Source organism: Astatotilapia calliptera, chromosome 3 (assembly GCF_900246225.1).
Source record: "Astatotilapia calliptera chromosome 3, fAstCal1.2, whole genome shotgun sequence".
NCBI classification, from domain to species: domain Eukaryota; kingdom Metazoa; phylum Chordata; class Actinopteri; order Cichliformes; family Cichlidae; genus Astatotilapia; species Astatotilapia calliptera.
This window is the reverse complement of record NC_039304.1, coordinates 17,296,563-17,314,855: the sequence shown is the minus strand read 5'-3', so window position 1 is coordinate 17,314,855 and position 18,293 is coordinate 17,296,563. Positions and strand designations below refer to the sequence as shown.

Sequence of the window (18,293 nt, the reverse complement as noted above, 5' to 3'; positions counted from 1 at the left end):
GATAAGAGGCCTAAATTGACCACCTTATCGAAGGCTACAGTTTCCTTTCAGCGGGGAAATGCAGAGGGTGACAACAGTCGCTGGTGATTACGAGGAAATCCAGTCAATAATTGCTTTGTTTTCAGTATTGCTTTGGGAGTATGTTTGTTTTAAGGCGTGCACGCATATGTGTGTGATAAAAGTCAGCAGCTTCGCAGCTCAGCAAAATGGAATCGGTTGTTGATCCGGTTTAGTTTAGTTTAGTTTAGTTTAACTCTAATGTGTGTGATACAGGTATCTGACAGGATGGTTACGTCTCCAAATCTACAAGGTGGTTCTTATTTCGGCTTTAGTGCCATTATGACTAGTTCATTATTTATCGTAGATACTGTTTTTTTTATTTAAAGATCATTTCTAAGCCGTCACAGCCTTTTGAGCACCGTGATCTCATCGTCATGTTGAAGAAACCAGTTTGAGATGATCTGAGTTTTGTGACATGAAGCGTTATCCTGCTGGAAGCAGCCATCAGAAGATGGGTACACTGTGGTCGTAAAAGCTGCTATGCTCAGTTGGCGATAAGGGGTCCAAAGTGTGCCAACGAACTATCCCCCACATCATTACACCAGCAGCAGCCTGAACTGCTGATACAGGACAGGTTTGATTCATGCTTTGAACGTCAATTGTAGTCTAAGTTTCCTATTCTTAGCTGACAGGAGTGGCACCAGGTGTGGTCTTCTGCTGCCCCTCCTTCAGAGATGCTCTTCTGCATGTCTTAATATGTAACGAGTGGTTATTTGTTATTGTTGCCTTCGGATCAGCTCAAACCTTTCTTCATCTTTTTGATGCTCAGGTTGAATTTCATGAGGTCGTCTCAACCATGTCTGCCTGTCTAAATGCACTGAGTTGCTGCCATGTGATTTGCTGATAAGATGATTATGTTAACGAGCAGGTGCACCCATATTGTGTATACATTTTAAATTCATCTATTTGAGTTAACGAATTATTCTGCTTTACAGCAAGGAAATGATCTCGTGTCACAGACTGAAGCTTGAAAGTTCAGGTGATAAAAGGGCCATTTTTATCTCACTGCCCCACACCTGCTCAAACTGCCAAAGCGAGGGTGACACTGCAGTCACAGTTGTCATGAGCAGTCCAGTCTTATGACAGCACCGCACTCCTCCTGTCTCGATCCCTCTGAGATCTCTTGCTTTTTGTGTTCGGGAAGAGCAGTTGCAGCAAATGGCTGCTGGTGTTTTGGTTTTGACACACTGTCCACACTGAATCAGCATGTCCACAGAGCTGCTTTATCTGTGCCTGTGTGTAGTGATTAAAACTGTCACACATTTCCTTTAGAGCTATACACAAATATATGAATACCCTGATATTCATTCAGTGTCCACAGGCAGTATCATTTTTGGTGGGTTTCAGGGCTTGTCTGTAAGTTGAGGGAACAGTGACCGATATATCATTGTTGTTTTCACGTAAACACGAGATCCAAAGTGTAATTAAACAAAGAACATCTTATTTGAATAATTACTGTCATATAGGTGAGAGAGAAAGATGCTACATTGACTTCTATCAACAGAGAGAGCTGTAATTTTATTGGCTTATCATTAACTTGGTAAGATGGAACATGATCATCCAGACAAGCCTGACGTAGTCGTCTGGACAGAGCTGTCTAAGCAGCTTGTGGTTTTGAAGGTTGTGAAGCGTATGAAAGGCAGAGCCTAAAATATCAAGACGACCTCCAGGTTTGTACAGACAAAAGGTGGCAACCGTGGCTGTTTCCGTACAGGTTTCCCAGTCTGCATCCACAGTGCGGTGCTCACTGCACTCGGAGTTTCATGGAATAAGCAAAATACAACTATGTGCATGATTGGGGAAGCAGCAGAAAGAGCCCTTGTTGGTTTGGTATAAATGGAAGGAGGAGTGCTGGAAGCCCGGGGGTGGTTGGCAGTGATTTGGCCACCACTGCTGAGTCACCAACTGGAGGGTGTCACAGTAAAGGGTCAAAACACCCAGGGAAAGTTGGGCACCATCTGATGACATCAGCTCAAGGCCGAAGGCCACAGACGCTCTTGAATGCAGCATCCTTGTATAGGTTAATCAAGAAATCTTGATAGAAATCAACTGTGCTTTCAAGGAGATATAAAACAAGCAGAAATTCTCAGCTCTGGCTTTTTCTACTTTGAACAGAAATTGTATTTGCTGCATTCAGTGAACTCAGTCTAACTGCTTACTCACGATCTGCCAGCGATAAGCTGACTGAGAAACTTGAACACTTCTGTAGTGAAGCAAAAAAGAGCACCCATGAGTTCCAGGTGACCTGTCGGTTAACTTTTCCATGATAAATGAGGATTTTACACGTAGACTTCTGGTGTAAATATGAGAAAAATGTTTACTTCCTCTGCTGAACAACCTCTGAACCAAGACGCGTATACTCAGGTTTAATTGGCTGATGTGAAACGAGCCGTTGCGATTTGTCTGATGAAAACCTAACAAATGTCGCCCTGTATTTGTTTAGAAGTGAAAAGATTTCTTTTCAAATGTCTTTGTTGATATTTGAAAGTAAAACCTAAGAATATCTGTCCCATGCCCCGGGCCCTTAGGCCAACTCACACCTGGGCGGCTGTCTTGTTTCATATCAGCATTTTATTTTAAAACGCCTGCCTCAATGAACAGGGTGTGAGCTGTAACTGTACAAGCCGTGTTTAAGGTCCTCGTGATCCAAGAAATAAAAACTCATCAGTCAAATCCAATAAAATTGCTTTTCTAGCCTTTATTAGGCAGGAAACCAAGGACAGGGCACAGGGGAATGACATGCAGCTGCCCTGCAGCTTTTCAGCACGTGGGTCACCTGCTCAACCAAGAGAGCTATCAGAGAACCTAAAAACAGATTTGGTAAAAGTTTGGTGAAAAATGTAAAAAGAACCAACATTTCTCTAGGGAAGAAACTGGAACTTTTTCTATCATTTTATTGTTCATCTATACTTAATTACTTTGTAGTATAATTGGCCATGAAGGAGGTCTAATCAATAGGAAAAGCTGCCATGTATGACATCCCTGAATTAAAGCATCACAGTTGACTTCTGAGTTTAGATGAATGTTTCCAACATTTTTGAAGTACAAATAGAGAGATAATGATATATACGCTAGATAATAAAATAATCGTTTCATTTTATTACACATGTGAAAGTAAAGGTGAAAAACACGCAGCCCTCGTCTACATTTTAACATACATGACGTGGATCGTAGTGATGGAAATGTGCACAATGACAACATCCACTGCAGACAGAGAAAATAAACAAACTGAAATAACAGTCAGAGAGATGAATGTCAGACCAGTTGGCCCACTTTTCCCATCACCACACCTTACCAGTGTCACCAGCATGAACACGATCGCCCTTCTCACTGAGCCTAAATGCACAGAAACACTCAACTAGCCCGGAGCAAGTGTCAAGATTATTATTATTATATTATATTATGACTTTATAATGTGACAAACAGGTTACATAAGGCAGACTTTTCAGAGATCTATCAGATGACTGGACTCACACAGCAACAGAAGCATGTTGTCTGTAAAAGACTCGGCCTCTTTGTTGGAGCGTTCATTAGAAACCTTCCTTAGAAATATTCATATCTGCACCTCAGGCAGTACCTTTGTGAATTTTTGTTCAAAGACTGTCAGCAGAGAAGCAAACAGGGTGTTTACTTTGCCTATTAGCAAACCCCTATTGTTATTCCAGCTCCCTGTTCTGGTATCCAACCCTTGTCTACCAGTATTTTTGGCTATAGTGTTGGTATGTGTAATATTTGGAGCAGCAACTAAACTCTCATTGAAACAGAAACGATTTGTGGATGGATTTCAGCCCTACGTTATAAACTGATGGTATCAGATATATGACACTCGGGGAAGGATATCTCAAAGAGGTTTTTGTGTTTTGAGGTAGGGTTTCAGCAACAGTGACACCTTTGTCTGTCTTTTAAAGTTTGTGTCTTATAGTATTAAACACATCTGATGATTTTAACGTGGAAATAGCATTCAATTAAAATTTTATTAAGCCTCTCGTATAGCATGGTGCAATTCAAATAAAAACTAAGACGTGAAAACAATGATTTGATCTGGTAGCTGTTTCTAAAAAATGTTCCTCATTTGTTAAAGAAAAAGGTTCTGGTGAAATGTAACTGAGTTGCTGTAAGCTTCCTGTATATCTTAGCAACATACCAATTCTACAGTATTCATTAAAACATTATAGGATATGTTGTGAATTTGGTTATACTTATTATGCCTCCATCACGTAGGCTTAGCGATCGACTGGCGGTGGATCGGCTACCAGCTGGCAAACTCTGGTCACTACAATGTGTTTTCCCCGTTATGCAAACTGGAAATGATGAACGCACTTGAAACAAACATGTTTCAAATGTTTTTTTTCGTGAAGGCAAACTGTCTCTGTTTTTGGCTTGTGTTGCACTTACAGGTTTCACTACTGCTCGATGAGCAGCTGGTGAAGGTTTGCAGACAAGTTGGTATCTTCCATGCAAACTGCAGGCAATCTGCTGTCAAAGCGATCACAAGGCGTTTTTCAGTGCAGCACTCTGAACGTCTGTGCAACCAGTTTCAGCTAAGGACTACCAGCAACTGCTCACCAACTGGATGGAAAGCAGTGTCAATGGCTGCCTAACGGTCGCCAGCCGGTCTCTAGGCCTGTGCGACTCGTGAGCAATGAGTTATCAGATAGGTTAAATCAACATCTGCTTGTAAACTTTGTAATATTAGTGTTTCTGCCCCTTGAAACTTTTGAGTTGTAATTATTTACTTCTTTTATAAATGCTGAAATGAAAACAGACATTTAGAGTTCATCTCTAACTCCTGACTTGACTGGTTTAAAATTGTATTAGCTGTTTTTCCCTGAATCAAGGTACCTGCTGTATTGCTGCCCTATATACAGAGAGTACAAGTCACCTTTTCAGTTGTTGTATCAACCACTCATCTCGTGTTATTATAAAAATAACTCCTCCACCCACAGACGATACCTTCCGTTTCCAAACAAAACTCTGAACAGGTCAAATCACCTTTAACCCGACTCTTTCTGTAGGAAGAATTATTTCAAGCCTCATCTTTCCAGATTAGATTTTTCCACCTCCAGCAACCCTTCACAAATGGCTCTGCCTGCCAGTTCTTCAGGTATCCCCTGGATTTCAATCCATTCCACATTTAGAGGACACTCTACAGCAATCTCACCTTTATTGCACCTGTTTCTCCAAGATGAAATGTTTCAATTTCCCCTGAAGAAAACCCAGAAAGCGAGAAAAATGGGAGCCCAGTAGGGCTGAACGATTATGGAAAATAATCTAATTGCGATTTTTTGCCCCAATATTGCGATTGCGATGCGATATGCGATTATTTTTTAAGGTCTTTGTCTTCTGTATTATTAAACAAAGACAAGCAATACATCATATAGTATGGCCAATACTATATTACATTAATTTTAAACTGTTCTTTCCTGGAAGACAGACCTCTGTTATGATGACATGAGGTGATGCATGAACTGATGACTGACATTTTCATTTAACTTCTTCAATCACAACAGTATATTTGAACATACACAATAGTTTATTTTTAGCTTACAAACATCTGAGCATAAAGTGCTGACAAGGAACCCTGGTGTAAACATTAAAATGAAAGTCAGTACAATGTGCAGATTGCAGAAATATACATAAAAAAAATCAGTGGCTTTACCACACTCAGTTTTTCGACATCTGTGAACTACTAGACAGTCATTCAATTAAAAAATAATATTAAATAAATAAAACTAATAAATAAAAAATACACACATCTTACTGATCTCTGCAGTCAGTAACATTACACATAAAGTGCAAACATAATAGCAATTGTATAAACACACACACACAAACACGCCTTTAAAGTTTAAAGGCGTGAAATTGGACGGTCTAGTTCTGATTAGCGTCACCGCTGTCTCGGTGGAGTTTAATAAACTCGGCCGTCTGCTTCTTGCTATCTAAAATATAACCAGACACTGGCGTAAATTCTCGACTGTCTCATACTTCTGTTTAATAAGTTTTCTGTTTGATGTTTAGTCAGCTGTGTGAAAACCAAGGAGGAACCCACCCGGGGGATTAATAAAGTTTTATTTTATCTAATCTAATACCTTTAATCTCAGCCAAACCGATTTACTCACGAACAAACAAAACACTGAAAAAAGCCCAACAATAACATTTTTAGGTTGTCTAAGTGACTTATATATTACGTTTAACCCGAGCAGCGAAACTCCGCGGTGATCTGAAAATGATGTGCCGGGAGTTGTGCCGTTCTCGGCCGCATCAGTAACCCTCGAGCTCCTGGCTAGCTGTCGAGCTGGTGGGTAGCAGACGCCTCTGAAAACGTCGAAGCACTTTTGCAAATATGGGATATCTTGATAAACCGAGCAGATATTTGATGTTTACACAGCTACTTTCTCGCCTGAAAATATGTTAAAAGTTTATTTTGTGACCCAGAAAGATTAGTATGAGTAATTTTAAAACTTAGTAGCGGCCGCCATTGCTGGAAACTGGAGTTTGGCTGGGCCGCGCTATGAATTCTGGGATATGGTAGTAATTTGGACAGCCTTATAATCGCAGTATAATCGCAGCCTTTGCGGTTAGAAAATTGCACTTGATCATGTCGCGATATTATCGCAAATGCGATATATCGTTCAGCCCTGGAGCCCAGCCAAGCTGCCTGAGCTGAAATATCTCTCCCCTTCAGTAATTGTTCGACGATCTTCCCTATCATAAAAAACAGGAGCAATATATAATCTGTTGAGTGGCACAGAGAGCAGATAAAGGACTATTATTGCCAGCCAACAATGGCAAATATCTGAATGAATGATAGTCATTTGATGCACAGATTGAATCGTCAGTCTCATTATGAGTTTGGAAAGTCTCCAGGGGAACGTGATTGGTCATTTGGATGTTCTGAAATGAGTAAAGCCTGGTGGAGGGTTTAAAGGCTCGTTACAGATGGGCTTGTACCTCAGCTCCATCACTTGTACTTCTCATGCTGCGCGTGTGTTTTGGACATGTATAGAAAAGACGAACAGAGCCTCCCTATTACTTTTTGAACTCTTGCTTGGAAACTTCGGCTCTTGCATTTTGAGTATCGGGGGTTCATTTGAAGCCAACAGTCAAAGACACGTGCTTAGTAGTATTACCTAACATTCACTGTAAAAAGAAAAAAAAAAAGTATAAGGACTCTTAGTGCACACCAAGTCAGATTATTCTTCAAATAAATTAATGGAAATTGGTGCAAAACAACAAAAAAGCAAGATTTCGAGGTCCATCTCAGATACTTGTATGACTCAAAGCTACAACAACCAGTGGCTGCACATATTTTTGAGCCAAAGCATCCACCCCCCTAATCAGTTATGAGCCTTAATATTTAAATTTAAACAAATGAGTTGTATGAATATTAATAAAGGGTGTAATAAGCTATACAGAGGAAAACTAACTTTTCTACTAGGCTATAAACACGTTTTCTGCTGCATTTTAACCTGCGAGTCTGGGGATTGACTTGGTTTTGGAGCCAGCTGACCACAGTCACATTTTAACATTTTAGCCTAACATGCATGTCTTTGGACTACAAGACTAAGCCCAGAGGCACAAAGGCATAAAGAACATGCAAATTACACACAGGAAGGCCCCAGCCAATGCTGGTATTCAAACCAGGAACCTTCTTGCTATGGTGTCACAGTGCTAACCACAGTTTTATTTCATTTGAAGACAAAAATAAAATATTTGAAGAATTTTCTAGAAACTACAGTTGGAAAATAAATGTAGTAGATTGACACTTCAGGAATCTCTTCTGAAAATAACCACACAGATATATTTATATACACCATCACACACAGCCATTTGCCAGCTTATTCTAACATTAAATAGTCTAAAACAGCAACTGTTGAGCTCGATAGCGGCTAAATTTAACTCAGGTTAGTGATTGGCTCTTTAACCTTTTTTAAACACCAAAAAGACTCAGGTCATAATTATAGCTTCTCCTGAACTATATCGTAAAATCAGTCCTTTGTGTTGTTTATGGGAGGGAATCATTATCTAACATGAAACACTACTTTTCATTTCTAGCTCAACATTTTTCAAGACATGTTGCACGGCGTGTGAACAGGTGACTGTGGTAGCGGTTGCTTGTGTGGGCGTATCTTTGAGTTGCTGGGTCATCAGTCTGACCTCTGTTCCTGTCTTTAGTGACTTGGTGTTTGTTGCTGGTCGTTCCCACACCTCCCAGATGAATCCAGTGCCCCCGGCTGACCCTGAAGCCAAAGCGTGGCCTCAGTGATGCCGTAAAGTTTCTTAAACGTTGAGAAGAAGAGACGGGCGATCCTTTTTCGAGTGACAACTTTCACATACACAAAATCTTTGCATAAAAAAGAAAAACAGTCGAAACGACTCTCTGACTGCCCGTCACGTGCACCACGTTAAAAACAATCGATTTGCTTTACCAAAGGTTGATCTTATAACACATAATAGTGATGGGAACTCGCGGATGTGCACTGCACTTGTTCCCTTCTCCCTGCGTATCAGTGCCTATTTACTCTGCAAACACAGCATGGCAACTAGACACCGAGGAGCCTGAACATACAAGAGCCTGCCCTGTTAATCGTGTTTGTCTGGTCGTTTTCTGTAAGCCGGGGTTTTGGGAGTTGTCTTGGGCTTTAATGCTGATGTCTCTTAGTTATCGGAGCTGTGACGTAACCGTTGAGTTACTCATCGGCCCTTTGCCACTTTAAGAAGCATTTGTGTCATCTCTGGCCGGCAGGACTAGTTCCCCTCTGACTGCGAGCCGTTTGTGCTGACTAGCAGCAGAAGGAGTAGCCCGAGGCAGGTAACACTACAATCACATTGTCAGCACTGACACAACCTAGAACCAGTTTTTGCCTTGCAAATTTGCAACCCAACTCCATTCTGATGCAAAACAGCTTTTTCCGACCCAGGCAGCCAGCCATTAGTCATTCCGCCTGACGGTGTGTCCTCCCTGGATGTAAACCAAAACACAGCAAAATATACAGGCACCTGGCCCTCAGGTGTAAGTTTCCTCTGGAGAGAATAAACAGAAATAGTCAGAATTTCTACTGTTTGTTTGAATCTTTATTTCAACATCTTTCCTCAGTAGTTTACATAACCTACTGTAAACCTTAATTTGAGGGCTTTTTTTAAATGATTCGGATGTTTTTGTTTTGTGTGGCTTCTCATAAAAACTCATCTCAAAACCAGAGTAATTGTGGGATATTTGATTCTAGGTTACCAACCAAACTATAGGAGTATTAAAAATATTTGGACTGAAAATAATACTCATAAAAATAGTGTGGCATGCATCACGCTCTCAGGTTTTCCTAACCATTTCCAATTCCCATGATTTGACACATGAGAGGGAAAGTCATGAGATCGACTGCAGGGCTAAATATTTTTGAGATCTTGTGCTGTCTTGTCTTTGTGGTGAATTTAATATTGCACTTAATGGAAATTATTATCTTTTGAGCAGCAGATCAAAAAAGCAGAATTAAGTTATGCAATTGTACAAAAATCTTAGCATTCAGCAAGTATCAGCAGTCTCCAAACAGAGCATTTGGCTCAGTGTTGTTTGACTGTCTGAGAAAAAGCAAAGAGTAAATATAAAAACTTAGCCTGTGTGTAAATGTGTTATATTGTACAGAAGTAAGTGTTCTTGTTTATCGCCATGTGTCAATAGAACAACAAAATCACTGCAAACTTGTTTACAGCTAATAGAAAAATATATACCACATGTATATAAAATATAAAACACTTTACATTTTAGTCACTGTGGGGTCACCACAGCAGGTCCCTCCTGACACAACCCGAGACATGTGATCTGGCATTTTCTTTTTCTTTTTTACGTACTAGGTGAATGTTTAAACCACACCTTCATCATTAGAGTAACCGTGAAGTAAAACAGTAATCAGAGACTCGGTAATGTCAAACAAGAATGCGAAACGGCGCAAAGCCATGGGACGGTAACACTTGTTGTTTGTTCAGTTAAAAAAAAAAAATCTTTTGACTGAAATATGTTTGAAATCTTCATTTTACCACATGTGGCTTTTATTTTTTTTTAATACAGGAAAAACACAGAGGAGTGAGTCAAATTGAAGTTAGTAATTACCTTAATTAGTCCACTGTCACAGCACTTTATAATCCATGTGCTCCCACATTGTTGTGTTTTTTTTTGTTGTTTTTACTCTGGAGTTAAAACGAGGTGCCAAGAATGTGCTAAAGTTATTCATAGACATAATGAATTTCTAACAATTCAGACAGATGCAATTATGCAAAAGGATTTAGGACCACTTATTGCACAGATACAGTATTTGGCAGAGGAGGCCCCGAGTTTGAGGATGCTCCCCAAAGAGTCCCAGCAGCCTGCAAGACTGCAGCACATTAAAACATCCTCGAGGGCATACAGAGCAGAAATCAGCAGACACAAGTCTCTGAGATGTGGAATATACATAATGCACAAGGAAAGAAATGCCACGGCACAACAAGAAAACAGGAGGAGGGAGAAGGCTGCACATCCAGCAGCCTGAGCGATCGGAGGGTTGAGAGCAGGAGCTTGTCAGATGATTATTGACCTGCCTGAATGTGACTTGTAATTCTAAAAGTCGGCTCCTAGTGACTTTGGCTCTCCATTAATGCGATAGTTCCTGAAACCCGCTGGGAAATTACCTCTTCTCTCACTCCCTTCCAGAAGATAAGGGACACTTCGGCAGGGCGGGTGCTCGCCAGAGCAACAGTGTGTGAAACAGAGTCCTCTATTTAAAGCGCAGTCTGTCAAACCGCTGGGCCTCTCTGCCACTATGAATTGCACTCAGCGTTTTGCACCCCCTTGGCTTTCTCATAAGTAGCTGCGAATGTGTCAGAGGTCCCCATGAAAATGTAGATGAATTGCTGCTGAGGAGATGGCTTCAGCCATGTTAAAGTCAAGCCCACCTCAAATCGTGAGAGAAGAGGACAGAGGCCACTCTGAGACGAGAGCGTGCTACCGAGATTGATTCTGTGTGCATGCTGAGATTTTTGTTGTTTTTTTTTCCTGCGTGCTCAGTGCGTACACCCACCTCTGGCTCTGGATTCCTTATATGTCTTTGCACACAGCAGCAGACCTGTAGGAGGATAATTAGACGTCTTGGGAGAGCTAAGTCATGCTTTGTTGCTTTTCCACAAAAAATGCCGGCTTGCATGCTTAAAAAACGGGGTGGGGGAATGAAAAAAAGGAGTGACCCAGCCGTGATGGAGTGATAGCCTTGCTTGTCTGGCGGCTTGTACCATTATATAAATCAACACACCCTTGTTTGCTTTTCTTCAATCGATCCAACACGAGAAGCAAATTTGCCGGTCCCACAAGCATTTTTCAAAGCAATACTCCAAACAGAGTCCACCTGAGGTCTTGGCTCATTTCTTTCAGGACTATGAACAAAGATGTATCGAGTCCCACAGCACCTGAGACCTTTTACATCATACAAGCCTGGTCTTACTGCAGCTTAAAAATACTCAGGAGTAATGGGTACAGATTGCCCGAGCGGTGGCACGTTCATGTGTTCCATGCTGGTTTCTAATGGTGAACAAATCATAAAATGACCGCAGCACAACAATAAATTGATCCCAGTGTGATGCTTGTTGTAGGTTGAATGGTAAATGGTAAATGGCCTGTATTTATATAGCGCTTTACTAGTCCCTAAGGACCCCAGAGCGCTTTACATATCCATTCATCCACCCATTCACACACACATTCACACACTGGTGATGGCAAGCTACATTGTAGCCACAGCCACCCTGGGGCGCACTGACAGAGGCGAGGCTGCCGGACACTGGCGCCACCGGGCCCTCTGACCACCACCAGTAGGCAACGGGTGAAGTGTCTTGCCCAAGGACACAACGACCGAGACTGTCCAAGCCGGGGCTCGAACCGGCAACCTTCCGATTACAAGGCGAACTCCCAACTCTTGAGCCACGATCGCCCCTATCCAGGTATCCAGGTTGGTCGTCTACTAGTGCTGAGTGATTAGTCAGATTTTATTTTCAGCTTTCTTTTAATGTATAAAAACAAGATAACTGAGGTAAAACTAAAACTACTGTGCTGCATTTCATTTCACAGCGATGCTCTGGTTTTGTCTTGGGTTATAAATCCAGCACCACCCATTTTTCTCCATCACTAAAAGCCCAAAAACCCACGCGCTCTTTAGATTTACCTGAGCAAAGATGCAAAATCTTTATAGAGAAAGTAAAAGTTACACGAAGGTATCTGTGAATCTATAATGAACAGCATAATGACGTCAGCATCTGAAACCACAACCAGTTGGCAACCGGCTAAGTCGAGTCTCCTGTTGTAAAGAGGCACGTTGCAGATGAGTTGTGCTCATCGGCACAGACCGACTCAGATTGATTGCAAAGTGTTGGCGGTGTCTCTGCGTTCATTATTAAGATTGCAGTTATTTTGCAAACCGTTGAACGATAGACTTTGAGGTCAGAAACAATTGCCAGTCTGGGCCTAACTCCTAGCCAGGTGACCTCATGCCACATCTTTTTATGGTTTCCCGTTCAGGGATGTTTCCTCTAAGAATAGCAGAATGTTTTGGCGTTGAATACATAATGAATAATGATATCCCTGGAGTTGATGAGTAATCATGTTATGTTATACTATGTTATCGCATAGTAATGCTGAGAACAGGAACCTTGAATTGCTGCCATCACAGCAGTAAAAGTGGATCAAGTGGTTGCTTCAATGAGGCCTACTTCCAACTTATTTAGCTGAATCCCACCAACTCATTTAAGTTTACCTCCATCCAAGTCCAATTATATGAACTGCATCTACTGTACATGTTAAATTATTTATCTTTTTTTTCTGTGTTTACAAAAATTACTGTTTTCCAAGCTGAACAGGAACATACATCCATTCTCTTCCACTTATCCAATTCAGGGTCCCGGGATGGCGCTAGAGTCTATCCCAGCTATCATAGGGAGGCGGGGGAGACCCCGGACAGGTCTCCAGCCTGTCGCCTGCTATTTATAACACCAGACAGATCGTTTAAATGAAGTCCAGCAGTGTTTTTATGCTACTCCCTAACATCATGATATGGTGTACAATTTTCTCTTCAGCAATGACAAAGACATTATCCCCTATAATTAATTCCTTGTTGACAATGTGTCTCTGCGCCAGTGTCACCCTATAATTTCTGTCACCACATTACACTCGTGGAGCTTATTCTGATCGAAGGAGTCAGCTAGAACCAAAAATAAAGCGCAGCAAGGTCAGAGAGGTAAGGTTAGGAAGAGAAGTTGTTTTCTCAGGTGGCCACGCAGCCTTTCCTTTTTCTCGCCAAAGAGACAGAGTGTCCTCTACCTCCCTCGATCTCTGCCTCTCTCCTTCGCGTTCAGACAAGCCCGTTCAAGACTCGGTGATTAATTATTTATCCAGGCAATGAAATGCCAAAGCCTGAAGAAACATACCACCAGGAGAGAAAAGGTCACTCTCATCCTGCACATGGGTACAACACACTCACACAACAGTGATGAATGGCAATAACATCTCTATCGGCACTTCAGGCAGACAGAGTTTTCATGCCGATGTTCTAATAGCATCCAAAAGCAAGGGCAGAGCAAAAACACGGGGTGAAATCTTCAGGAGAGCCCTGAAAAAGCTCTGGTTCCTAAACCCATCGGTATGTCAGAGGTGGTAAACGGTCCGATCCACAGCAGTGTGTGTGTGTGTGTGTGTGTGTCCAGTATAGTAAACTGCAACCTTTCCTTGCGGTGAAAACAATATGTGCATGTTTTGACACCTGAGAGTTTGCGTGCTCAGTTTAGTTGAAGGGTGTCTGTGTGATTAAACTTTGATAACTTTGTTCATGTCTCTCTGCAGCTCCACGACACAGCTAGCCAAATGGGGTGCCAATGCTGCCGGATGATTAAAAGGTGAGAAGTGTTTCCTCTTGTTGTGTTTCTGTTCTTTTCTTTGTGCGCCACTTCTCCGTCTTACGCAGTCATCGTCCTTTTTGTATATTGTCACAACACTGATGCTCAGTAAAACCCCACAGTAATCAAGAACTCCCTCAAGAACTCTTGTTACGGAGAAAAGGAGGAGGGAGGAGGGAAGAGAAAGAGGAAGGGTTGCTCTACCAGGAAGGGTGTGTGTGTAAAGAATTACAAGAAAACCATATAAAGATGTCACACCACTTCCATATTTACCTGTTGGGTCACTTTGAGTTTGCTAAGGGTTTATAAGTAGTGTCATGCGCTACAAAACTAAAAGACTTTCATACAAGTAGGAATTTGTTTTTCTTCCCAAAAAGATGATTTGACTAAAGTAAAAAGAGGAGTTTTGATTTTGGAATAGGCCAAAATGTTATTTTAGACAGTTTGGTGTTGGCACAGGGTTTTCCAGTGGGTGCATTTTATCTTAAAGCTGATTGTTTCCATTTATTAAAAGGGTTGATTCTTGGAAATGTTCAAGGTTTTCATCAGGGGTTATAAAGTCAGGTTTCACAACTGCAGTATCACTTAAAAAAAAATCACTATTTACAAGTTAATCACACTGTGACTTTTAGCTGTATTTATAGCTATATAAAATGCTCACTCAGATAATTGTCTCCCACTTTTTTTCTCACTCTGTCTTGGTGTAACCACTAGCTGAACGGGGATTGCCTGATCTTTTCTTGCAGAACAGCTAAGAAAATAACCCCCACATATATGATATACCGTATTTTCCGCACTATAAGGCACACTTAAAATCCTTTAATTTTCTCAAAAATCGACAGTGCGCCTAATAATCCGGTGTGCCTTATGTATGAATTCTGGTTGTGTTTACTGACCTTTAACCAATTTTACTTGATACACGGCAATCAAAAATCTGTCAAAAACTGTTTTAGTAAGCTTGCTAAGCTACGAAGCTGCACCGCTTGATAAATTGTCAGAGCATTACGGCTACCGTAGTCAGGAGCCTCACTGAGTAATCTGGGTCCAAAACTCCATCCTCTTCAGGTCCCAAAGTCAAACGAACACTGTTAAAGAGTTAAAACGGTCTAAATTATTTCATCTGTAATAAAATGATCAGTGTTGCTGCTTTACCAGGTGTAACAATTAAGTTTAACATCCAGGCATCTATGAAAACAGAATTTATTCAATTCAACGGAGTTAGAAGTTAGCAGGAAGTTAGCTCGCTAGCTTCCACCTAAACATGATATAGCATGTTCTGACTGAGAGATTTCTGAAAAAATTTAAATGTACAGCTCTGCTATCATTTCCAACATAAATGAAGACAGAAAACTAAGCAGTGACGTTTGTAGGGTTACTGAAGTTGGCCTAGCTGGTATATAATGATGTCCTACGTGATCGCTAGCGACACAGCTATGTTAGCATAACATAAACACAGTGAAGCTGGAGGATGAACGCTAACTTCTTTCCACTCGACAAAAGTTAATGTGAGGTTTCCTGATGGTTGGAGACAAATGCAATTGCATGGCAAGATGCTGTAAATGGACCAAACTTCAGTCAGGAGAACAACTGAGATAATCCATCCACAATACGAGGTTAGTCATTAATATACTGCAACAACATGGGAATAGAGCAGCTGTGAGTGAATTCAACATTAATGAATCAATGGTAGGGAAGTGGAGGAAGCAAGAAGAATGAGTTGAGTAAAGTTTGACTTATCTGACTGTTTTGTTTCACTTATTGCACCTTATGGTCCAAAAATACAGTATTAATTTTTTACTCACTCTAATGGGTCTCCATATACCTCTAAACAGCTCCTCAATAACAACCTCTAACTGTTGATTTCCCAATGTCACTCGTCAGTGCCACTTCTAATGTCTTCTTGGCCACTTAATGATTTCTTGTCTGTTTCATGCCGATAGTGAGAGGCCTATTTATAATACGTTTGCTTTGCGAGCCCCATGTGGATACTTAGTACAAACTGTGAGTCGATATGCCGATAGCCTTCACCTCCATGTTACTGTATTTTTTTTAATTTATTTTTTGCCGGGCTGCCTAGTCATTAAAGCCTACACGACATCGTTGTCAGGGCTCGACATCACTGTGCTTTGTGAGGCGATCGAGGAGACAGAATAGGGCAGAGAAACAAGGCCTTGATTGCAGATTAATGAATGTGCACACAGCTATTCACATACCAGAGTCATAATCCCACTACACAGCTGGTTTTTTTTTTTTGGTTTTTTTTTCTTTCCCATGTCAAAAGATACATATGTGAATGCTTGTGACAAGCACGCATTCCTCTGTAATTGTCTGGAGTGTCACATTTCTGGGATTAACAGGATTGGGGAGGGGGGCTGGCATGGCTGGGCCTTTAGATTACTGGATCAGCAGTAGGAGTGGTTCATCAAATCTAAGAGGAACAATCACAAACAAGTCTGACTTATTGTGGTGGATGGAGTCGGCATGAATGGAGAAATCTTTGATCGGGGTATCTTGGGCATGCACGCTTTGCGAACCCTTCGCTGGAGTATTTCCTTTGAACTTCACAGTGCAAGGTGGAAGTTCTCATCCACTTAAGACATAGGTGTCAAACTCTGGCCCGCGGGCCAAATTTGGCCCGCAGCCTAATTACATTTGGCCCGCAAAGCCATAACAAATTACTATTAGAGCTGGCCTACTGGTATTATACAGCTAATATATATATTGTTTAGTATTAAGCTTTGCTTGTTCCATATTCAGTTTTTCAGCAAAACTTGTTTGAGTCCATAAGAAAAGATTCATTCTCATATCTGGAGGAATAAATATATTTCAATAAATATTAATGTTAGCCCGCGACTTTGTTCCAGTTTTGAATTTTGGCCCACTGTGTATTTGAGGTTGACACCCCTGACTTAAGAGGACAAAGTGCCTCACATTGAAAAGATTAGGATGTTCATCACAGCTCTAATGGTTTCACTGGCATAAAATCTATAGGCACCTCTGCACCATTGTATTTCAGAACAGATGCAATCAGCTTTAATTTCTGTAGCACATGAGGGAAAGTAGTATTGTGCTTGTGCACGTGTCTAATCACTGAACTGCCTGTGAATGATCGTCATCGGCTCTAAAGCGAGCGCTCTGAAGAATCAACTTGAGCAACATGTATGCAAAGAATATGTTGCCTCTTTTTTTTCTTTTTTCTTTTTTTTTGGCCGTCCACTCCAGCAAAAGACCAAAACCAGAAAGTTTGAGCAGTGTGTCATTTATTTAGTTTTGCTCTCTGGTGATAGGCGTCCTGTCGTCGTCCCCCGCAAGTCTTTTTATCCAGCTTTATGAATTATATTTTTTTTCTGTAGTAAAACGCCCTGTGCATCTCTCACTTTTCTGAAAGTACACCTCAAATTTCACCTTGGCAGCGGTGCTGCCCAGGAGCAAAAGAAATGGAAAACATTCATTTTCTCAGCTTTCCACTGAGAGGGGAGAAGGAAATGATGCAGGGTGAGAGAGAGGTGCTTAAGTCAGTGGGTGAGCGCACGTGTGTGTGACTGTAACCGCGTAGGCAGGTGGCTTTGTGTTTGTGTGTCTGCGTACTGGGAGGGAAGACAGAATGCTGCAATTTAATCGATCTGCACGTTTGAAAGTTATCTTCTTAATTCTAAGGACTTCTTGAGCTCATGTTGAATACTGAACAGTGAAGAGTGAAGCCAAAGGAGGGTTAGATTAAAAAAAAAAAAAAAAACGGAGACAAGTGAACATGACAACTTAAGACGAAGCAGGCGGGAGGTGAGAAAAGCTTGAGGGAAGATGCTGAAATGAAGGAGAAGTCAAGTGCGAAGCTGTAGAAGATTAGTGAGCTGCAGCTACACAACGGTGACGCTGAAGGAGACGCGAGGAGGAGGAGGTTGTTTTGGAACAGGAGCTCCTGGAGAGGTGAAAGATGGAGGCTGGCAGGGTGGAGGAAAAAACACATGAAATGAAGAAAATATGGGCGTGAAAAACACAAGCTGCTCGCAGCAGGCGATGTCTGACAGACTGTTATGCCATCCCCACCGCAAACCCCCCACCCTCGCCAACACTTGTAATACCTGTCGAGGCGTGAGCGTGAGAGCAAGCCGTCTTTTACTTGTACTGTCTTTTACTTGTACTGCTTTTACTACTTTGCCTCGTGTCCTTGTAAGAACATCCTTCAAAGTGGAGGTATCAGGTTGTCGTTATGTCCGCGAGGGGATACTTACTGTGCCATAAATGAGCTTTAATTAGTCTCAGACCTTTGCTGACCTCTAGCATCTTTTGAGGAATTGGGACGACATCAACGAATCTCTGGCCACACG

General features: G+C 41.5%; 1 protein-coding gene across 3 annotated transcripts in view; it reads left to right on the top strand.

Moving 5' to 3' along the window:
* Positions 1 to 18,293, top strand: part of LOC113018778 (uncharacterized) — a 29,747-nt gene that overhangs the window by 6,356 nt on the left and 5,098 nt on the right. For all 3 annotated transcript variants that reach the window (XM_026162151.1, XM_026162152.1, XM_026162153.1), the window contains one exon: positions 13,913 to 13,965. In XM_026162151.1, the coding sequence (XP_026017936.1) occupies positions 13,934 to 13,965 (32 nt within the window). In that variant the 5' untranslated portion in view covers positions 13,913 to 13,933. The remainder of the gene's footprint in view (positions 1 to 13,912; positions 13,966 to 18,293) is intronic.